The sequence below is a fragment of the Sceloporus occidentalis genome, unplaced genomic scaffold (genome assembly GCF_023333645.1).
Source record: "Sceloporus occidentalis isolate IW3139 unplaced genomic scaffold, rSceOcc1.0.p SCAF_10, whole genome shotgun sequence".
Lineage (NCBI taxonomy): Eukaryota > Metazoa > Chordata > Lepidosauria > Squamata > Phrynosomatidae > Sceloporus > Sceloporus occidentalis.
Window position 1 is genome coordinate 274,982 of NW_028316990.1, and position 24,669 is coordinate 299,650.

The 24,669-nt window shown below is 37.9% G+C and overlaps 1 protein-coding gene across 9 annotated transcripts in view; it reads left to right on the forward strand.

Annotated features, from left to right (window-relative positions):
- The window catches only part of PHKB (phosphorylase kinase regulatory subunit beta), a 124,510-nt gene that overhangs the window by 43,870 nt on the left and 55,971 nt on the right, over positions 1-24,669 (forward strand). For all 9 annotated transcript variants that reach the window (XM_089540719.1, XM_089540718.1, XM_089540723.1 and 6 more), the window contains 9 exons: positions 656-736; positions 3,521-3,636; positions 11,868-11,931; positions 13,658-13,753; positions 16,145-16,342; positions 18,557-18,614; positions 20,582-20,659; positions 23,039-23,197; positions 23,696-23,790. In XM_089540719.1, the coding sequence (XP_089396845.1) occupies positions 656-736; positions 3,521-3,636; positions 11,868-11,931; positions 13,658-13,753; positions 16,145-16,342; positions 18,557-18,614; positions 20,582-20,659; positions 23,039-23,197; positions 23,696-23,790 (945 nt within the window). The remainder of the gene's footprint in view (positions 1-655; positions 737-3,520; positions 3,637-11,867; positions 11,932-13,657; positions 13,754-16,144; positions 16,343-18,556; positions 18,615-20,581; positions 20,660-23,038; positions 23,198-23,695; positions 23,791-24,669) is intronic.

Here is a 24,669-nt window from a genome sequence, read left to right on the forward strand (position 1 = left end):
TCACTTTCTCTTCTTTAAATCTGCTTCATCCAACATGGTAGGATGTTGTAAAATATGCAACATTAAAATAGAGTACTCTCTGTTGAAGTCCAAACTGGTAAGTTGCATTAAGTCTGCAGGTTACCTACCATATTCTAAAGATGCTGCAGCATGAGCAGTAGAGAGATATGTAGCTTTAAAAATAGATCAGAACAGAAGTCCCAAGAGGAGAGGGAACAACTGTTTCTTAATTTTGTTGCCTGGAGCTGTAAATAAATCTTTCCTTAAACAGATGCTGTGGAAGCCACTGTAAGCAGCACTATTTGAGGGAGGTCTCCTCATCCCTGAACTGTGCTAGATATCATGGAGGTGCTGTTCACTCTGTCCAAAGTTAATTAGAACAGCAAGCCCACAGCTGCTAGTCGTGTTTCAGCTTATGGACCCCTTACTGTACCAGGGCATGCATTCATTCTCCATCTGTTACTGTTAGTTTCACGTGCTCTTGACAGTTTCACTTTAGCCACTTCTGTTTATTGACACCTTGACTAGGGATGGAGTGGGGATGAGAGAATATAAATGCAACATGACATGTACAGGAAGATGCATTTTGAGTTATTATTGTTTTGTTCTGAGGGATATCTTTTATTGACTGCGTTTTTCTTTCTCCTTACTTCAGATAAATGCTGTGTCATTGTTCCTCCTCTACCTGGTTGAGATGATATCATCTGGTCTGCAGATTATCTATAACACAGATGAGGTACACCAATAAAACATGTTGAACTCTTCTTACTGGCTACATAAATTAAATGAATTCAAAGCAAAGATGTTTCAAGACTGCAGTTTCAGAATATTTTAGCAGCAGAGATACAACTGGACTTATTCAACAATCTTTTGAGTAGTGGTTGTAGATATCAAAGGCATGGTTCAAATTCATGTTCACCTGTAGAACTCCATGACCATAGGCAAGCCCCTCTTTCAGAATAACTTGCGTAATAACGTTGTTGTTAGTATGCAGTTAACTCCATGGAGACTACCCCCTAAGAGCTATGTGAAGAAATAGGAAAAAATGTGGCACCGGTGAGATACAAATCAATGGAATCCATGGAAACAGCATCTGAGATAGTATTGTAAACATACTGAACACAACATTGTACTGAAATACACATATCCCTTTACATTTTCTGTGATCGTTTTCATTTTTCTTTCCTTTTACTTTTCCTCACTTTTGCTGAATGCCACTTCTCACCTTCCTTTCTTTGAAATTTCATTATATTGTAAAAAAATAAAGATATTCTAGTTTGTTTGCAGTTCTCTGATATTTTAATGGATTATTATATCAGTATAATGACTCTCTCCTTGACGTGTATCTGATTCTCCACAATAGCCACTTGGAGATGGTAAGAGGGTGTCCTTGAAAACTGAAGTATTCTGGCAATGACCATTCCCACAAAGAGCCCTGCTGTATTATAATTGACAACTTTCCTTTTACCTCATCACAGTTGTGTGTAAACACACACAGGTGTACAGGAAAAGGGGAGAAGGAGAAGAACTTGGAGGTACTGTTCTACAGTGGCTCCGTTCCTTCCTGGAGGGCCAAACCCAAAAGGTGGTACTGGGGAACTCCTCTTCGACCCCTTGGCCATTGACCTGTGGGGTCCCTCAGGGTTCTGTGTTGTCCTCTATGCTCTTTAACATATACATGAAACCGCAGGGAGAGATTCTCCAGAGTTTTGGGGTGTGGTGTTATCAATATGCAGATGACACTCAACTCTACTACTCCTTCCCACTTCAATCCAAGGAGGCTGTCCTGGTCCTAAACAAGGTCTGTCTTCAGTGATGGACTGGATGAGGGCAAACAAGTAACTTAATCCAGACTAGAAAGAGGTGCTCCTGGTCAGTGGGAAGGCAGATCGGGGAATAGTGATCCAGCCTGTGTTAGATGGGGTCATACTCCCACTGAAGACACAGGTTCACAGTTTGCGAGTACAGTCTGCCCTCCCCATATGCGAGGGATCCATGGGGGTGTATGGGGAAAAGAACGTATGCTCAAGCCCCATAGGAAATAATGGGGCATGTGCTGGCGGCAGGGCGCGCAGCACGGGTACGGGCCCCATTATTTTGCTTGGGCTTGCCTTCCACGTGAGCTCAAAGCTCAAAGCCGCGGAAGGCAAGCCCACCTATAAGGAGGGCCTACTGTACTCTTAGATTCAGCTTTGAACCTGGAGGCCCAGGTCTCTGCTGTAACCAGGAGTAACACTACATCATCTTGCCTTTTCATGTGGTGAAAATCATTCTGAAGGGGGAAAAAAGATTACGTCCATCTGAACACTATTTTCCTTTGATTTTTTTAAAGACTGACTTGGAACTGATGGCTTTGCTTGAACTAGATCTGCTTCCATAAACACAAGACTGTTTTGAAGCTTGAAGACTTGTGTGGGAGCTTCCCTCCTTTTTCTTATTACTTTGATTATTTTACATATAGACAATTCACTTGTGCAGGATGCTACATCTATTGAGTGCAGTGAAGCAGTTCATTATTACTCTTTTTTCCCTTGGAGGTAAATGAGCTGCCTGCAGTAGTAGATGAAACTGCTGAGCAAGTTTAAATGGTTGGGTAAAGTTAATGGGGTTTGTTTCCCCATGCACAATAGCGATGTTTGTTAACTCCTTACAGACAAAAAAGGTCCCCCCTCATTTATTTTTAAGCCTTAAATTTTAAGCAACAGACACTGTATAATACCCGGTATCTGTCTGAGTACCTGCAAATCATGTCTGTAGCCTGATATTTCAAGATTCTGTATAAAAAGATTCCCATCCCTTTATAGTCTCCCTGAATGAAGGGTGAGGGAACTCCTCTGAACAGCAAGTCTATTGGGAGAGGAAATCATTGCTCCCAAAAAGTTTGAGGAATCTTAAGTAAGTAGAATGAGTGGTCATTCTTTTGAGGCTGATGACACAATCCACAACACATGGGTTAATCCCTGGTGCCAACCAGTTCAGGCAGAATCTCAAAATTGTATATTGTAAACTGTCTCCCAATCATTTGAAAAAGCTTTTAGGCAACTACAAGGGGAGGAGAGGATTTCAGGGCAAAGGAGAAGTATGTGTGAGTGTAGTAAGGTAGTGCTTCTCAGACTAGCTGATGTGTGAACTGGCAGGGAATATTTTCCCCTGTGTGCCAGAAACCAACACTGTTTTATGCCCTTTGGGTACCATCATTTCCTTCTTCCTTGGAGGTTTGCCAGGGACCTACAGCCAATGACCTGGGGACTATTACTTTGAGTAGCACTGTAGTAAGGTACAATTAAACAGCATCTATGCATTTGGAAAATTGTATAAAGTATTTAAAACAGTTCTTTTTTCTGTTATGTTCTACCGTATATATCTTGATCTGTACCCAACAGCACCAGTAAACCAATTTAGCTAGTTTAACATCAACAAAGGTTTCTAAAAATATGAGAAAAATGCTAGTTTTTCTGAAAGAAAATTTCAAATATTTTTTTACTTTTTCATCTCATTTCTATTTTCTTGTTTTTCTTAGGTATCCTTCATACAAAACCTTGTATTTTGTGTTGAAAGAGCATATCGGGTACCAGACTTTGGTGTGTGGGAAAGAGGAAGCAAGTACAACAATGGCAGCCCTGAACTGCATTCCAGGTTTGGATGATTGATTGCCTATATTTCTAGTCCCTGTCATGTCTTTGTATTATTCACCCACAGGAGTATTCTTTCCCATTTTACATCTGAATTTTCCAAAACATGAAACCTGACTTAACTGTTTCTAAGGATATTTCCTTGCACTAATCAAAACAGAACATTTTTCAAAGTTACTTTGGTATTTTTTTTGGTCAACTTGGAGCTAATCCTTGGTTAGCTTAGCATGCACTAGTGCTTTGAAAAAAATATGTTTAATATGAGCTGAATAAAGGAGCCTGTTCAAATGTGCATATAGAAAATGTAGTCAAGCTGATTATATCAACTGAATTGTACATGATTTTCAATGTATACGAGCAGTGTGCACTTGTATAGTTATGCTTATTTCCATACTTAGTCGAGTTGGGTTTAGAATTTATGTTTTCCTCATACAGAATAAGAGTGCATGTTGGTTTGTGCAGAGTACATTTTACCTTGTTAATAATCACTTCAGAAACTGAAAAGGTAACTTCTTTCTCCTACCACTTTCTGGTGAGTCCACTCAGTCCATTTCACTTCCCAAGCAGTGATCAGTTTCAGTATCAAGTTGCTGACCTGCATAGTTATAAATATAACTGTGAATATCAGACCATACTGCTTAGGTCCAGGAATGTTCAAACAGGTCGATCTTATGGTTCATGTAGCTGAATCATTACAGACTCCAAGGTAATTTAAGACTTCAATGATCTGTCTACATCTGTGTTAGAATACCCATTTATATGTAACTGTTTCTTTTTATTACCCATACCCTCTTGAAATAAAATTCTGAAATTATATGTTACTTCTGTTTGTGCTCCATTAGCAGTGAAGTCTGTAGAACTGTGGCCTTTTCAATGACAAGTCTAATCATTTCCCAGGGAAAATAGCTTACAAATACCGCAGACTAAAAGAGAAGTCACAATGACAGTTGTTATATATACAGAATTTGTTGCATTGGTTCAGTGCATTTATTTCAGTATGCAGTAACATTAAGGGAGTCAGGTGGACACTTGTGTCTGCAATTTCATATATTCGTAACCTCTCCTTGCAATAAAAATGAGATACTTGTATTAATTTTGGATGTTTCGTTTCACTCCTTTAGTACACATTAAAATTGTGTTGGAACTATTTCAAGAGATCTTGACCTATAATTTTATTTTGTTTTTATGGCACCCTTTATCTCTCATCTCAGTGGCTGTATTCAGTGTGTGTCAATGTCATAAGCCAACTCTTTTTGTTTCAGAGAGGCTGTGTGTTTACCCAGTAGAAATAAAGTAAAACATTTAGAAAACCAGAGGGGATGATGAACTAGTTCAGACTTTATAGTCAAACCATAATTTGGATTCCATCAGACATGCACCCTCTTCTTATGCTTGATTTCCAATAGCCTTTTATTTTGGACACCTCCTTAAAAATGCAAAATAGCATTTCTTGCAGACAGAGCACCACTTAGTGCTGAATTTTCAGTTAGGAAGATCTGCAAGGATTGCAGTCTTCCACGGATTGTTTTTTGGAAAACAGGAATATAATATCTCTCTAGAATCATATGATATCCCTCCCATGTTTTTGAGCTCCTAAAATATTCATTTGTCCTGTAACCATTTTGATCAAGCTGTTTCCAAGCATCTGCTGAATGCTTCCGCAAAAACATTTTTTATGTATCCCATCTGTGTCGCTGATAATAGTGGTGTTTCAAAAATGAAGCATCTTTGTACTACGAGCTTTAAAAAGGCACCAAAATCTTCCCCTTGTTCTCCTTTGTTCAGTAACTAATATGCTGCTGTCATGTTGTCTTCCCTGGTTAAAGTTACGTTGCTTGTTCATCTGCCTGACCGCCTTTTTAATGTAGCTTTTAGTCCTAAACATCTACATAGGATTGATTTCTTGTTAAAATGCTACTGAGTACCATTGCCAGTGTTTTTGACAGTTTTGTGAAGACAGGAAGATGTATATGCCAAGTTGTTTCTCAGGTTCTCAGAGATTGGATCCATGTCTTGTTAGGTTAGGTTTGTTTTCATTGTTTGTAATCTAGTTTCATTGTTTTCTGGCTGAAGACTTTGGTATCCCTTTATGTCTACTCCACTTTTTGTTGATTTTGTTCACTTAGTTCTGGGAATACTAGCATGTTCTCTGTGAGTGAAGAATTTATCAGTCAACTGGAGATGCAGTGAACTCCTGGATCAGATAAAGAGCCAGGATGTGGGGGGGGGGGGGGGGGCAACACAATGGAAACAACGCTCATTATTATAATTTCAATGTTTGCAAATTTGGACAATATAACAAGCTTCCAAAGTCCTCTAAATATTGTTGAGGTTGCATAGTGATAAAAATGTAAGACACTTTTGACCATGTCTTTAACTGGTGGGTTTGGGGTTATTGAGGAGAACATTCTTGGTCAACTTCCGATGTAAGCAAACATGAGTGTGAATCCATTGTGGTTTCAGAGTATTGCTTTCATGTTTGATGGAGATTGGATTCATATAACAAGACCACAGTGTCCCACCATTATACAGAAGTCTTTTGCACTGATATTTCTTAAATTAATCCTTTGGGCCCATAGAGACAGTGAACCATAATTTAGCAACAGAGTGCCTTATCTCATATATATTTTTTTCTTCAGCAATCATGAAGGCATCAATCAAACATATAAAATTCAGCAGCAACCATAATACCTAATCACAGAACTTGTGCTTGGCATTAGCTATTTAGTAATCTTAGACATGCTAGCTCATGTTAACAGTGTATCTTGTCAACTTCAAGAGATATAACAAGCTTTAAAGTTCATTTTTAGTAGATTATATGCCCTATATGTGGACAAAAGGCAGTAGCGAATGCTGCTGTTCTTCATTTTTGTCGACCTTTTTCATTATCCTATTGTTGCCAATGTCTTAATCTGGAAGAACGGAGCCAGTTGGATATTCTTGAACAAGTTTTTAAAAAACATTTTAAACACATTGCAAACCAATTATTAAACATCTGCTAATTTTACATTCATATCTTTCCTTGTCAATTCCATCTTTATAGATTGTCTTCCAAGTTTAACTTTTCAATGCTAGCAATATTTAGTGTTAAAAAACTAATTCCTTCCAACTGTTCTTAAATTACATTAAAAAATAGCCTAATTCTTCCTTATATAAACAGATTAAGACATATTTTAATTATATATTATAAAATTCATCAATTAGTCCAAAAAGTCAAATACTATCATTATACCCCAAGACAAAACAGTATTTGAATATATGCCTGCATTATATTTCCATGCTATTGCTACTCCTGTCTGTTTTAGAATTGCTTGTGATGGCTTTTGTTTGTTTTGTTGTGGGTTCTTCTGAAAATTTGGATGCTGTGCCAGAAACACAACTTCGATTTTTTTCCTTATTGCTAGAAATATTTATATTGTAAATATACATTTACAAAAATATACAAAACCCTTATTTTGTAAAGGGTAGCTTACATCATCACATCATACAAATGAAAAAAATATACTCTATACCAGTCAAATCAAAGGCAATCACAATAAATGAAAACAACCTTGGGACAAAGCATTGATTCATAACAACGTTGCAAGGATGCAAAGGTGGATCTCTTGAGCTGATCTTGAACAATAGCTTCATGTGGGAAGAGATGGCACTGTAAGTGTCCTGGACATATCCTGTTTAAGGCTTTAACCAACTCATATAGTATGTCCAGAAATGAACTGTAAGCCAAACTGTTATAAAGTAAAAGTCACATGCTCCTAAATGTTGGCATTACACCCCATCAGCTTTGCTGTTGCATTTGAAAACGGGTGGTTTGGCACCACTGAAAAAAGAACACCGATGTCTTGAGGCTATGAAGTGAGCTGGTATATACCATTCTGTTTCTATTCACCTTCTTCCCTGCATTTGGAGTTAAAAATCAAGGTGACACTTAAGACTTGACTTTTTATACATAGTAGAATCAAGCATTTGTAGCCAACCTAATCAGCTTTCCTCTATTGAACCTGTTATTATTCTGTTCTTGTAAAACGAACTGTGCTACTTCAGATTACAGATGAGCACCCACATATTTCAGTCTTCTCTTAAGAGAAAGACTTGCTGCAAAACCAAATTAATATATTATAGAAAAGTCTAGCCTGGAAGCTTTTTTCTCTTGATATTCTTTTTTTTTAACGTAGGGTTTTTCTGCCATAGAGAAGCATTCAGAAATGGTATCCTTTCTATGCTGCTTCAAGTGGCCTAGCCTATTCTGCCACCTCATTTTTGACATGTGTAGAACAAGCTCAGGATACTGGTTGGGGGGTCTTAAAAGTAATGTAGCACTGCAGCCAATGTGATGCAGTGGTTTGAGCATTGGACTATGACTGTGGAGACCAGGGTTCAAATCCCAGCTCAGCCATGAAACCCACTGGGTGACCTTGGGCAAGTCACACTTTCTCAGCTTCAGAAGATGGCAATGACAAACTCCCTTTGAAAAGATTTACCAAGAAAACCCCATGATAAGTTCACCTTAGGGTTTCCATCCGTTAGAAACAAACTGAAGGCAAACAGCAACAGCAAAACTCTTCCAGAACATGGCCTCATAGCCCCCAAAAAACCCACAAAAAACATCAGCAAAACGTTGGGACATGAAGCAGAATATGGTAATGGAATGCTGAGAATGGGATAGAATGGGATGGATCACTTTTAACTTCAGTTTTGGGGGTGGGGGATTCTACATCAAAATAAACAAACAATGAAACCTATTTCTGCAATCATAAAAAGGGTATATGATTGAGCAGGCTACAGACTTTCTCCCAGGTGTGACAGCTTTTTTATTTCCAGGTTATCTTTGTTGTTAAAAGTGACCTGTGCAGACACTGGAAGCTTTGAAGCTTGTAGCCTCCTGATCAGTTAGGTCCCACATGCTTGTCTATTGTAAAGGGCATAAAAAGACCCTCTTATGCCTTTGTCTTTGATAAGCAACATACTTTTATTCTAATACTGTCATTGCTGTGGCTTGGCGTGAGACGACTTGAACTGTAGATGCTTTTTCCTGTGATCGGAGATCCTGCTTGATACTTTAGTATATATATCTAAGTACCTATGCCTTCGTTGTTTTCTTCCTATTGTCCTACAGCTTCCTAAAGCATATATTGGCCTGTAGTTAGTTATCTCTTTCCCCCTACCCAGTGTATAAAGAAATCCATCTCTTCAATTTGGTGCTAAGTGTGTTTCTTCTGTTTCTTGCCTTCGTACAAAATCCAGTACTGGCCATTTAGTCAAACACCACTGTTTGGGTTATTTATCTAAAGTGCTTGACAGTGGGTGTTTTGACCATTAGCTTAGAATCTTAGATGGTCTTGTGTTGGTCTGGGTTTCCCTGGCTTACAGTGACTTGACATGTAAAGGGTGAAGATGATCTAGTTTGCTGGATGAGGTTTGGCCTCTGGAAGAAAGATGTGGAGAGAAGACTCACGTTTGTTAGATGGAACCTGATAATTCTGGCCTCAGTCCTGCTTACTTGTAATAATTGTGTAGTTCAAAAAAAGCAAAAAAGCACATTTCAAGAGGCAACATCAACAGAGTCCAAGATAAAGCACTGAAAGATCAAGAGGCAACAAGAAACGGGCTATACAAGGAATGAAGAATAAGAGCCATCCACAGATGTTATTCCACCAGCTTCTCAAACCTCTAGCTGAAACAGGAGCTCCTTGATCCTTACCTAAGGAGGACCTAGGCTGCCAGATCCTTACCTAATATAAGCTTCAGCATATTAGAGGCTTCCATATGGGGAGATCTCTGCACATGAAGAATCCTTTGCTCATGAAGTGTCCTCTGCACTCTTCCAGGCATGAAAACTCTGACCTACTTCTTTAAGAACCAATATTTTAGGGATCTTCAGGTCGGCTATGGAGTTTGCTTCATTAGGAGGGATGAACCCTTAGCCATTTCCCAGAGGATCAAAAATCCTCCTGCCCTAGGCTCCTGAGGTTCCCAACAGTCCCAACTTTCTTCAGTCCCTGGGTCCTTTTCTGAAGAGGATTCCTGTAGCAAAAGATGTAACAGATTGGTTTTCATCCTTCCATTCCCTCCCCCCATTTTATTTAGAGAACCAGTGTAGTAGTCAGTCCTGCTTCTGTTAATGTGTCATCCATTATCTGGATCAGAATAATTTCTAATCAGTAGAAGATAGAGGAAGAATGTGGGATTTCACCAGCCTTTGATGGCAGCTGCTTAGAGCAGAGTTTTGTAGCCAACCTAATCAGCTTTTCCTTGTTGAACCAATTAGAATTAAACCCCACAAGCCTTTTTTCCCTGGCACTGCTTCTGAAAGGCTTTGAAATCTATTGCTGTGATGGTTAGAAATAAAGGAACAGTCTAAAATCAATGTTTCATGGTAAGCTGTTAATGAAAATGTTCCAACAAAAGCTATATTTATGATAAATGTGCCTCATGCAGTGAGACATTTGTTACCATATCCATTCTTGCTTGAAGTTCCTTGTGTGTGGTTGCAGCAAAGTCACTAAGTTGAAGTTTGATTTTAATTTGAACTTCTTTAGTTTCCTTGGCTCATACTTATTATCTGTGAATACACTTGTCTCTTCTATGGACTGAACTTTCAACTTGTGTAGGCCTTGAAATAGAAGGCCAAGACTTAATTCAGATGTGCATTTTGCATTTTGTTTGGACAGCTCTTTCAAATTACACTACTAAAACCCCTGTTCACTTCTACTTCATTGCTATGTACTGTAAAGTTGTGTGGTATATGTTGTGCCTGACAGAATTAGGAAGGTTCGTCTGGCTTCACTGGGACTGTTCACATGTAGTGAGAAACCATTGACTACTGCTACAGTATGAACTTGCACTTATGCAGTGCTGCTCCATTTCCTTCTTTTTGTGATCAGGAAATGGGAGATGAGAAACACCCAGTTATGCCTTAACCAGAGTTTGTCATTATGCAGTATCTGGGGAGTTGCACTTTTCCCCCTGGAAAGGAGAAGGAACATCCTAACTGTGGGCTTGTCTGCTCCTTTCTGCATAGGAAGTAATGAACCAAGAAAGAAATATAAGCAAGATTGATCAAACCTGTTGATGTAATATAAACAAATATGGGGAGAGAAAAATACACTAGGAATAGAGGATTAAATATGTACACATTATATACTGTAGACATTTAAATATATTTATATACAGATATATATGAAATATATTAGAAAAGGGAAGTAAATAAAGAAATGTAAATGGAAAACACAAAATATCAAAAGGGGGGAAGAAAATAAAATAACAACAGTAATAAAAAGGAATAGGTTAAAATTACAGATACGCCCAGGAAGCAAAGGATAGGAAGTTATTTTATTTGTTATGTTTGTTGCATGGCATATTTGTTTGACTGAATGGTATTTGAGCCCAGGACAGAGCCCTGTGGGACCCCACTGGTCACTTCTCTCCAGGATGAAAAGGAGCCATTGCTGAGCACCCTTTGGGTTCGGCCAATCAAGCAATTACAAATCCATGTCACAGTTACTTTGTCCATCCCACCTTTTACAAGCTTATTTGCAAGAATGTCATGGGGAACCCTGTCAAAACCCTTACTGAAATCAAGATATACTACATCCACAGCATTCACTTCATCTACCAAGCTGGTAATTTTATCAAAAAAAGAGATCAGATTTGTCTGGCATGATTTGTTTCATGCCATTCTTTCATCTGTAACCCCTCCACTACTCTGGTGCACCAACTTAAATGAACTTAAATATGTGTTGACATCCACATTTGCTTTTTTCTTACTATTGCCTCCACACTTCAGCAACTATGTAGTAAACTCTCCAAGCAAAGGCCTTTCCATTTGTTTGTTTTTTCCACTCTGCAAAGTCCCATGTCCATTGATGATCTAATCAATTATAACTTTAGTAAATTGATGCAGTACATGAAAAACCCTATTTTTCTTCAAGCTCCTTGAAAGATTTGCACATAGAACACTGATACTATTCCTGACACCAGTGTTTCTTAGCAAGACATTGAACTTGCAGTGCCAGATGTCCAGCCATATATATATATTTACAGATGGCCAGTGACCTTTCAAGATAAACTGCTGAAAAATAATAAAATAAAACTACTATATCATATTTACACCATTTTTTTAAAAGCCGTCAGCAAGAAGCAATTTGATGTACCAGTTAGCCTTCAGGGACTTCACAGATTTTGTTTTTAGAGTTGTAAGCATAACAAACAACTTTTTCTTTCTTCCCTTTTCAGTTCTGTTGGATTAGCAAAAGCAGCCCTAGAAGCAATTAATGGATTCAACCTCTTCGGCAATCAGGTAGTAAAAATATTTAAGTATTTGTTCATTCCCCATTTTTAATTAACTGCTTGTTCTTCAGTAAATTGCTTTCATTGCAGATCAAAGGACATCTAATATCCATATGGTAAAGCCTGTTCAGTCTCCAGTTCTCCAGTTGTTTTTTTTAAAGGACGTAGCGTAGAAAATTAATTCTTGCTACTTTGGATATTGGATGCATAGGCTAACAAAATCATCTCCTTCCTCAGTTAACAGCCAGTATCCCCCCCCCCCCCCCCCCGGTCATTTTGTTTAACTCTTATAAAAAAAGAGAATGTATAGAACTTTCTCCTGTTTTCCTGTAGTCTGTTTGATCTAGACATTAAATGGCTCCAGTTGTGCATATAAATATCATCTTTTCTTTTCTGTTTTCATTCTCTGGTATGGGGCAATTTGAAGTCCCTCATATAGCCATGCTTTTCATTAGTTTTTCTACCATTCTGATATGCGCATCCTTTTCTTCATTATCACAGAATAGGGTCCTAGCTCTCTTATTCACCTTGTATTCTTGGCAGAAAAATGTAACTTAAAAAGCACAAGGAAAAGCTTCAGTATCTTGTGAACACTCTTCTCTATGTCACTGGCCAGCAACTGTTTTTGAAGAGGGCCATTTCTAATTTAATTCTTATTAATTTTTTACAATAAAACACACAAAAGTCTGTAGAACAATGACAAAAACAACAGCGCTAACAACTAACTACAAGAGTTAAGGATATATATATATATCTGATTAATAGTTATTCTGCAGCAGAATCAAAAAATTTGTTCTCAGCAAGAGCCAGAAGGTCCGGCTTGTCAAGGTGTAGAGTATGCGTCCAAAGATCCATCTGTGAAGTAGGAGGTTGGATCTGGGGGGAGTGGTGATTTGCATAGTCAATAAAGATCATCCAGTCTTCTTGAAATGTGTCAGTCCTTTTGTGGCCAATGCAAAACCTCATCGTAGCAGACAGTTTCTCCATCAACTACATACAGTCGGCCCTTCTTATACACGGATTTTTTTATACACGGATTTAAGCATACACGGTTTGAAAATGTACCAAAAAAGTATAAATTTACCTTGATGTTCCATTTTTTATTAGGGACACCATTTTGCTATGTCATTATACGTAATGGGACTTGAGCATACACGGATTTTGTTATCCACGGGGGATCTTGGAACCAAACCCCAGCGTATAACAAGGGTCCACTGTACCCTAAACCACCAGTTCTCAATGGAGAGGTCAACTGACTTCCAGCATTTGGCTACTTCTAATTGGCAGCAGTAATAAGAAAAATGAACAGTTTCCTATGTTTCAAGTTAGAATTACTTTTAACAAATATAGAAAGCAAAAGCAAAATTGGACAGAAATGTATATTTGATCAGATTGTTTGTTTCTCCCCATCAAGTTATTGACTGCATAATTAAAGCTTTCATCTTTCATCTGAGGTGTAATTGCGTAGTTGTAAACAAACCAGAAGAGTTGGGCTTTGGTAATCTCACACTCATATCTGCTAACTAATTTTAACAGGTCTGCCTAATCTCTTGAATATTAAATGAAATAATGGTATATATATTTATCTTGAAAACATCATCATCTAAAACTTCTGTCTTATGATTGCTGATGGTAATCTTAATGCCTAAGGAATCTATCCACTTTACCAGTAGTTGCTAGTTCTAGATATTGCTATGCGTATCCAGTGTAATATTAATCTTCTATTCCATTTTCAGGGTTGCTCATGGTCTGTCATATTTGTAGACCTTGATGCCCACAATCGGAACAGGCAAACTCTTTTTTCCTTGCTTCCTCGAGAATCAAGGTCTCATGTAAGTAAATTTTGATAAAACTAACTTAACCGGAACATGGAGGGGAATGGATTTGGGTTTAGTTATTAGCTGCAGAGAATCTGAACTTTCTGTTCTTATTAACAGTATATATCTAGCACTCATAGTAGGAGAGATGCATTTTAAAATGCAGGACCATCAGGATGTGTTTATAAATAAAATGCAGGCCAAATGTTTCTTTTCTAAAAATGTTTTTTCAATTTTTTTTATTGGTTTCATGTCCAAGTTACATTTTACCTTTCTGTCTTAAAATAAACTTTCGTTGCTCTTTGAACGTCTGCTTGGCCCGAGTTTTGCAATTATAACACGCTACTAAACATTGGACATTTAGAGGGGTGGAGACATCATAGAGAGGGATCGGTTGTGCACCACATAATTTTGGTGACAGCTGTGGGATAAGAACGCCCAGCGTGCTGTCAGCCTAAAAGAACAGTGGTTTGAAAAATTTAGGGTGGTTGTTACACCCTTCCCCCTTTCATTCCTTCACACTTCGTATCTCAGAATATCTGTATTCTCAGATAGAAGAGAAGCACAAGTTGATTCTCTTCTGGGTTGATCATTTATACAACGTGCCCACGTCATATGTTGGTGTGCTTCTGGTTTAGGCGGAAGCTGCGCTGCAATCTACTGAATGGCGCGTATGCCCGTGGGGCTCGAGCTTGCACAGTATTTGCCTTACGTGTGTGTGTGTGTGTGTGTGTGTGTGTGTGTGTGTGTGTCAGAAACGGATCCCCAAGTAAGGCAGGGCTCCACTGTATATAGTCTTTTAGATGATACCACATCATGGGATAAAGCCTGCTGGGAGGCTAAGATGATATGCCATTAGATGCCTTTAATCAAGAGTGCTATTGTAACATTAGATACTTTTCATTAGCATCACAGTGAGCTCCATCTCATTGTCTTAAAAATTAGCAGTCATTGCATGATACTTCTTTCTTTCTTCCTGGATCTGGTAGCATTGCCACAAATTGAGCAACCCATTAATCTTCACTGTAACAGCTATGTCATGGGAAAAGTAGAATTTAATTTTAGAAAATTAAAAGAAAAAGGCAGCTATTACATTGATGTATATATGTTTCCACAATTAGATGCTACAACTACAATATATTTTCCTTAGAAATACAGAAGTGAAGATTGCAATGTTCTGTTGTTATGCATCAAAATATACTTTTTCTATTTTCCATTATTTTTCTTTGTGTGTGTGTGTGTAAATATGCATATCCCAATGATGTCATGAAATAAATATTGTGCCTTCTAGTTATGAACTTTAAGGATTTCCTCATTTTTTCTGTGATCTTGGTGCTGAAAACGTTGTTACTAATTACTTAATCATTTGTCTTCTAGTTTCTTATTGCAATGGAAGCTTACCGAGAGATTTTGCTATTTGCTTACAATGCAAGAGTGTTTCAGAGCAAGCTGATTGTTGGACTAGGGTTAAAAACACACTGCAGACATCATCCACTTTGACACCGTTTTAAGTGCCCTTGCTCAGTTCTAGGGAATCCTAGGAATTGTAGTTAATGTGGCACCAGAGCTCTCTGACAAGGAAGGCTAAATGTTTCACAAAACTACAGTTCCCAGAATTCCCTAGCATTGAATCAGGGCAGTTAAAACAGTCTCTAAAGGGGTGTAACCAGAAACATCTCAATACCAAATTACTCTTCAGTATCATAATTATAAATTAAAAAAACTGGCTAAGCACTGTTCTTCATCATAATTTTTATCATTTTATTTTGTAGTTTCATACACTGATCCATTAAGTAGTATATTTTGGGAATGCTGGCCAATCTATAGTTGTGTTGATTAAAAAGAGACAACTGGCTTGATCTGGCTCAAAAGAAGATTGAACCCAAGCCTTATTTTGTGCTCTAAAGTGCAGAAGGAGCTTTTATGTGAAATATATTCCTACATTGACTTCAGTATGACATCAGACTGATGCATCTACAGTATTCTTGTCTCATAAAAGAAGTAACTTCTGATGTTGAAGGAAAGAGAGGAAATCTGCAGTTTTCATGTGCATTTTGAAACAGCCATGAAACTTGTCTTGGAGTTTGCATTTGTAGGGTACTTTGGCCAGAATTACTGGTGTGCTTCTCTTGGATCCCGTTACTTACTCTAGAATTGGATTGCTCCTGCAGCCACCCTGCTCCATTTACCCCAAAACACCTATTTGGAGATAGAGCTGGTTTTTGCTTCATGAAGAGGAAGGGAGGAAGGATAAAAAAATGGATTATTATATCTTGGTGTTTAGATTTTATAAATTTTAAGACAGAGATAGGCATTGGTATTACCCGGATTCCTATTTCGTGTCTCATTTACTTGTCCAAGTTCTCTTGTCATTCATTATTTAGACAAACTTTTCCCCCCTTTCAGAATACTGATGCTGCTCTCCTGCCCTGTATTAGCTACCCTGCATTTGCTCTGGATGATGAAGCTTTGTATAGCCAGACGGCTGATAAGGTGGTTAGAAAGCTAAAAGGCAAATATGGATTCAAAAGATTTTTGAGAGATGGCTATCGGACTGCATTGGAGGACAAAAATCGGCAGTATTACAAACCAGCAGAAATTAAGGTAATGTTCCTATTTATGCAACATGGGGATGGATTAATATGTGTATGGATAAGTGTTAAACATATGCTTGTGTATATGGTTTGTTCAGATTTTTGTTGTTGTTGGCATGTTTGTTATTATCACTAGACAAATAAACTCCAAGTTTGCCAGTCTGAATAAATTTTACACTGTTAATTATCTCAACTCCGAATGTCACTTTCTAATTTCTAATTACCTGTATTGTACTGATGTGCTTGTGCATGCTTGACTGCAGATTATATCAATGTTTCCTATGTTTTCTGTTTTTATTTTAATAGACAATGGCAGTAACATTTTGTAAGTCTAGTTTAACAAAAAATCCAGATGTTAATTCATTCCTGATCAGATTGTTTTTTGATCTTACACTCTTGTTGTCCAAAATTTACAACACATACGAAAAATGCTTTTTTAGGAAAGTAAAAAGAGGCTATTGAAACTTCTGTGTTCATTGCCTTAGCATGAGTTTCGATAAGCAGGTTTTTGAACAAGCTGACAACAATTTAAATTTTATTACCTGATACAATAGTAGTATTTCTTGTAAGAGTCTGGTAAATTACAAAAAGTTAAAGTTGGTAATTTCAAGATTCCTTCTAAAATATGGTTGCATGGGTCTAAATTTACCACTGTCTTCCAATTCTGGGAACCCTTAAAAAGACCAACTGTCATCAGTACATGGGCTTAGAGAGATAAACATGATATTGCTGTGGATCTCTACAAACAGAATGTGCATGACCATAGTTTAAGGACTGACAGGGAGATTTGTGATTAGATGATCACTCTTCTGAAATCAGTTCACACTCTGATTCACCACTCTCCCAAAACCACATTTATTTAGAACAGTGATGGTGAACCTTTTAGAGACCGAGTGCCCAAACTGCAACCCAAAACCCACTTATTTATTGCAAAGTGCCATGCCCCTCTGGCTTTCTAGTAACAAACTCTGGCAAACTCTGTGCTGGGGCAATGGCACATGTGCCCACAGAGAGGGCTCTGAGTGCCACTTCTGGCACGCGTGCCATAGGTTCGCCATCACTGATTTAGAGTAACTGTCTCTGAGTAACTCTCCATTCTGGTCAATGTTTGATCCTAAGTAGGGGAATTCTCTAACTATTTCAGTTTCCACATTGTCTAGATTGAATTTGTATATTTCTTCTGTGGTCGTTATTTTTGTTTTCTTTATGTTCATGAAGTATGGATACTATGAAGTAGCTTCCTATTATTAGAAGGAGGAGTATGCAATTCCATGGCCAGTTCTGACTCTCTTAACCGTGGTGTTCCATCTGCATTATTTACTACTGGACTGAATTTGTAAACCATAATTTAAGACAGAGTTTCTATACCTAGAATAAAAAATTAAGGCAGAAAGAAGCCTAGGTTGTACATGAAAAGTTGTACACCCTCTGCTAGGTTTTTGAGTTAAAGCTGACTTAACTATTTTAATTAAATATTTATTAATTTTGTCTAGTCAGACATATGGTGAGAAATGAACACTGCTGCAAGTTTTTCCAAAACTGGAGGAAACTTGCATGACTTCATTATATAAAGGGGGAGGGGTGGGGTGGAGGAAAACTAGCAAATCATATGAACCATTAGTTTTGGCACTTTCTTGCAGTCTATTTTAGCAAAGGAGGCATTACTTGTTGTAGTGAGTTGGTTGGATGTGCAGCATCAAAGAGCACTGCATCAGCACTTTTCTCCTGATTGATTTGTTTAGAAGAAAATGTGCTTACATTTCAAACTCAATGTACAGCTTGTTTCTCCTAACAAATAGCCACATTATTTATCATTTTATTTAATTTCACAGCTGACTACAGACTGGAGTGTATTAATAATCAAATTTCAATGTGCTACTGAGTATTAATGCTTGCTATTAAAGAATGTGTGAATAAAGTTCCCATTTTACCTCCAAGCACTTTTATTTCCATCTTTTCTAAGTTGAATGAAAATTTCTTTGCTGAGAAGAAAAATTGTGTGCCTAAAATTGTGCTATGACACTTTGAAAGTATTGCAAATCTTTATGTAGCACGATGAACAGTTCCCTACCTTTTCCTCCTCAAATAAGTTGCTGCACTTAAAAGAATAAGCTGTGTTCATGTTTATCTTTGACTTCTTTGGAAGTGTTATAGGTTATTAGAATGCATTCCATAAATAAAATTGATGCAAGACTTTTAAATGTTCTCTTTTTAAATTTTTTAGCTCTTTGATGGGATTGAGTGTGAATTCCCTCTCTTCTTCATTTTCATGATTATTGATGGTAAGTTTTACTTTTTGTATCAGAAGATGTGTCTTGGGATGCACCAATAAAATGGTTTTGGCAACAAAACCAAGGTTTCCAATGACAGTTCTGCCACCAAGTAAAATGAATGAAGTTTAGTACTTGTAGAATAAACTGTTATTCTGCTATGAGCTTTTTATCTGAGTGTTTAGTGCCCAGTTATACATATCAGTCATTTATTGAACAGCTGAAAACAGAGCAGTTAGGCTTGCTTCAGGTTTAAATATTCTCTAAATTTCTGGTCTGTCTTATAAAAGCAAACACTAAAGTGTATTAATAATCAAATGTCAATGTGCTACTGAGTATTCATGCTTGCTTTTAAAGGTGAGGTATTCTGTGAATAAAGTTGACTCACAGAACCTAATCTTAACATCATATGCCTGCTCAGAAGTAAGTCCCATTGAAGGCACTGCGACGTACCCCAGATGCATGTATCTAGGTTCACAATTGAAGAGAACAGTCCTAATCTTTACCTCTAGATCCTGCCAGGCATAAACCAGCATTATTGAATTAAAGGAGAAGCAGCATTTTCACTCTTATTTTCCTTCCCCTGTTGAAGCTAATATTTCATTTAGCCCACAGATGGGCATCTGTGGCTCTCCAGATATTTTGGGACTGGACTTCACCATTAATTATGATGCCTAGGACTGATGGGAACTGCAGTCCAGCAACATTTGGAAAGTCACAGTTACCCACCCTTTCTTTATCTGAGCTGCCTCCTGTTGAGATACATGGGAGGGAAGTAAGCTCTGCCAACTGGCATCCATTATTGGCCAGTTTGGGGAGATATAGCAAGAGTCAGAGGAGATGTGAATCCTTTTGATCCACAGTGTATCTTGGGCTTACCGTTAGGATCCTTCTCCTCCCACCCTCATTGTGATTATAGTGTGTGAAAAGTAGTCAATTAGTTGCCAACCCACCAATTCAAAAATGGAAGAAGGAATTGTGTGCTTGCTTATGAAATGATTGCCTCAGCTAAGGACTGCAATTATGCAATGTATAGCCACGTTTTCAGACTACTTTTAGTAGGTTTTAAAGAATATTTTAATGTGTTTAAAATGTTTTTTTTTAAATATCTGAATTATCTTAATTGGTTTTAATTTGTTCATTGCCTCAGGAGCTCTTGTGGAGTAGGAGGAGATACAAAAACACTTTAAATAAATAATAATAAATAAATAAACATTCATCTGTACTTGCCTACAAGCACCAGAACTCCGTACTGATTTATAAGCAGGCAGCATCACAGGTTGAATTCACATGTAATGCTAAATCATAATTAGGCTTTCTCTGTTCACATATCCTTTTAACCACCATGTAGCTGCAGAGATAGATGCATTTGTTTCCATTTTCACCTAAATATTGCACAGGTTGACATTACATTTGGGGTGGCAATTTATATATGCATGTATAATAATGGCTTTTCTTTAGACTATGATTCCACCTGCTTGTTTGGGGCAGCCATAGTTAGTGCCAACCACATTTTTTATTTTGGTTGTTATTGAATGCCTTCAAGTCATTTCTGACTTACAGTGACCCTAGGGGTTTTCTTGCAACAGTCACTTCATCTTCTTTTGCACATAGCAGCAAATAGAGTGGGTTGAAAATAAAAGGAAATGCTTACAATTTTCTCCTTGTTTCCGTGCCCTTAGGGGAGAAAGAAGAATACAATGCTCATGCATTAAACTGTGATTTTAGCATTATATATGAATTAGGTAACATTTTGCTAGTTTGGAAAAAATGGCCAACTATAGGTTGCAGACAGAGAATCATTATCTAAGTGAGAGAAGAGGCCAGCACACATCAGTAGCTATACTCAGTGCTGGTTCACATTTGAATTAAAAACACTCTTTTTCATAGTGTTAATTTAAGGGGCATGATTTATTTTGGCTCAGATACCTGAAATGATGCTGAGGTTTTTCATCACATACATGTTGGATTACTTTTAGGGGTCTTCAGAGGTAATACTGAACAAGTCAAAGAATATCAGGAGCTTCTGGATCCAATACTGCAGCAAACAGCAGAAGGTACTGTACAGTGCTGTTAATGGAGATGTCTGAACTTTAAAAAGTAGATAGGGAAAATGTCCTCTGGCATATTGAGAACAACTGTAGTAATTGCAGCTCTGATCCTGGCAAAAGGCTATGTACTTACAAGAGCAGAGCTCCAGGCCAAGTATGAAAGTAAAACTTTATGAATTTCTCCAGTAAAATATGGCTTATCATAAAATTGAGTTCATTATCTGGTAAATGAAATGCTGGTAGGTTAAATATTAGGTTTGCATGGGAATCACCCCTATCCACTCTTCCTGTCATAGATGTGAAAAAGATTTTCCAGCTAGTGATCATAAAAGTCTAACCTGGTTATCTGATGGTTGTTGTTTTTCTTTTTACTAAAATATGAGAAGCTTTTTCTATACATTTTAAAACTCTCAATTCAAATTGAGCTGGTTAGCCATCAGATTAAATCCTGGGATGTTTGGTGATAAGGATCTTGGACTTGTTCCTCAACAACAGGGAGGAAGTGAGCAACAAGGGGGGGGGGGGGGACATAGCTATGATTTTGGAAGGAAGTGACCACATCCTCTTGTCTCCGTTGTATAATGGGAAGAGAAAGCTCACTGTATGCATAGTGTAGCTGACTGTAGTCTGTGCAGGCTGTGCATAGTCTGTGGATCAGTTTTAAGAAAACTGATTTCAGTAATCCTAAAGAATTAGTGGGACAGATCCCATGATCACAAATACTCAAAGAGAAGGAAGTTTATGGTGGATGAGAAGTTCTTAAAAGTGAGCTTGAAGCAGAACTGTAAGTCATTTCAGCAAGAAAGAAAAGTGTGGAGCAACTAAAGAAACAGAGATGGCTGCCTAAGGAGCTTTCAGATGAGGTGAGATTTAAAAGGGCCACAAGTAAGTAACGGAAGAAGGGAAGAAATGACCAAGGAAATATACCAAACAAATACTTAATATTTATAGAGAGATGGTCAGGAGGGTTAAAGCTCAGAATGAGCTAGCAAGAGAGGCTAAAAACAATACAAAAGGCCATATTGGCCATATTTGGAACATGAATAGAGATGTGAAGTCATCCTTGGATCCCACAATAATGAATAATTATCGGCCAATGTCTAACCTACCATTTCTGGGCAAGGTTTTGGAACATGTGGTGGCTTCCCAACTTCAGGGCTTTCTGGATGAAACGGATTATCTAGAACCATTTCAATCTGGTTTCAGACTTTGCTATGGAACAGAGACAGCCTTGATCGCCTTGGTGGATGACCTATGCAGGGAAATGGGGGAGCGTGTCCCTGTTGGTTCTCCTGGACCTCTCAGCGGCTTTCGATACCATCAATCATGGTATTCTTCAGGACCGCCTCTCTGGGATGGAATGAGGAAATATAAATATAATTGGGGGAACACAGTAATCAATATGCTGCCCCTTATATGAATCTGCCACCACAGAATGTAGCTTGGCCCCTAACCAGAAGGTGTGCACAGAAAGATTTCTCAAGAATCAATTGTTCATTTCTCTCTTGGCACTTGCTAGATACCTGTAAACAGCAACGCTCAGGTTTAAAATGTGTGGCCTCATTTCAGAACTTCATTATGCTGGCAAAATGTGTAGTCTTGTTAAATGTAACAATATATAAACTGCTTCTAGTTAATGTGTGTGTGTGGTTTTTTCCCTAGCCAGTGATGAACAGATGTATCAACAATGACTTAAAAGAGGATACTTGTAATCAGTTTCTACTTTTTTAATATTCAGTATTTAGGTTCATTTTCCTTTTGCCCTGAAGCATTCATACACCTTTACTAACAGCAGCGTTATATGTTTCCTGTACTTTAGCACTAGAGCAACTATAGTAGCTCTTTAAAAGTGTAGTTTCCCATCCCATCTCTCAGAAATTGCCAAACTATTTTATTATGTTCACTCAAGAAATGAAGCATGTAGTGCATCTGTTCAGTGAAGAAACAAGGTATAAATAATCAGTGTTCGAAACAGTAATTTGTGTTCTTTGTATGCTGTGGCATGGAATTACAGTGGTCCCTTGGCTTACGTGGGGGATCCATTCTGGAACCCCCTCCCCCCCCCCCCCCCCCCGTGTAAACCAAAAAATGTATAAGCTCAAGTCCCATTCGATTGAATGGGGTTCATGCTCGCGGCGCAGGAAAGTCCATTCATTCTCCCGTCACACGGCTCCCTATAGCGCGATCCCACTGTATAACTAAGAGTGAACATCTGCTGAGCTGCTTCTTAGTTTCCCCACCTTTTAAAAATAATGTACTTTTAAATATCTTTATGTTGTTGTTGCTGTAGTTGTATGCAATCAAGTCATTTCCAACATATGGTGACCCTAAACTGATGGGTTTGCCCTTTCATTCCTCTTTATGCATGTCTTTTAACCCTCTCAGGCTATCCCGTTGTGCCAAAATATTATTATGTGCCAGCTGATTTTGTTGAACTGGAAAAGAAAAATCCTAACAGCCAGAAACGATTTCCTAGCAACCATGGACGGGATGGAAAGTTCTTTCTGTGGGGACAGTCTCTTTATATCATTGCTAAACTTCTTGGTAAGACACATATGACTTTATTCATTGGCTCTGGGTCATTACCTTGGTGGTTCTTGATTTGAAGGATGTTTTTGATACTGATGAGTTGCAGAAATGTTTGTCTGTGGTGCTTGTAGACAGTCTTGGGAGCTGGAACTGGATTTATGACCAGCTCCACTTCATGCTACAATCACTTTATATGTACAATAGCATCTAGCAAACTTATGTTCAAACATATTTTAATATTATTTTCATTACATTTTAATGCATAATAAAAGTATACAGGGAAGGTTCGCAGTTACTCTGATTTTTCTTCAGATTATTTAAATATTTCACCTTTTATGCATGTAATAGCCCAGATGCCAGATTCTTCATTCCATTGTGTCTTTGGGTGATGTATTCAAATTCTTTCTTAATTGCTGCTGTTCTTCCATATATCAAAATAATAAACTGTGTAATGGTTACAAATGCTTTCATTTATCAATGGACAAATGATGAATTGTTGTGATTTATTTTTAGTTGATGGTTTAGTCAGCATTAAAGATATTGACCCCGTGAAGCGCTACATACCTCCCCAGGACCAACGGAATGTGAGCATGAGATATTCAAATCAGGTAAGAGTGTTTTCAATAAGCTGATTTGGACAATAGATTTTACTACTGTTGAATATAAAATTTATCTCCAGCATGTTACAGTAATAGTAATTTTGGTTTATCTGTGGTGGCATCCATTTTGTACAGGGCAAATTATCAGGAGTATGTAACCAAAATATATAAACAATAGGGGATTGTGTTGTTTATTATAGGATGTTCTTAGGAAAAACAGGAGTGGGCAGCTGTAGCCCTCCAGATAATTTTGTGTTCAGTCTATGAGCCGAATGCAGCACAACCAATGGTGAGAGATTATTGGAGTTGCAGTCCAAAAACGTATTGGGGGACACAGTTCTCTGCCAATACTGACTAGGGGGTCTTCTTCCATATAAAGTTATTATAAGCTAACAGACATACTATATAAGTTCAAACTGATGATGCAAAATTACCCTGGACTACTCCATTATGCTCACTACAATGATTTGAAGAGGCAGTCCTGCTGTCTGGTAAAGAAACAACTGGTGGATCTGATATAACCTCCAGTGATAGAAGGATCAAGGTGAAGGTCACAAATCCTGACAGATGTACCAGGCATCCAGCAAGTTCCTGTCCCAAAGGGTAGGGATTTTTGCTTCTGGTTTTTGAAAAGTTTTTTTCATTAGCAAGGATTAAAATATGTAAAGCTGGCTGATGGCTGCAAAGGTCAAATTTTCTGGTGAGTTTATTCTGTCCTCTGATGTGCAGACATTCAGTTTGAATTGGTTGTTAAAGTTGCAATCTGCCCAACCACATTATTGTTAATGCTATGACAAGCCTCCCTGCACAGAGCAGGCTGTAACTTTAAATAATACATTGCAAGATGATATGGTGTTATGGCCGTCTTGAACTTCACGCACCTGTCTG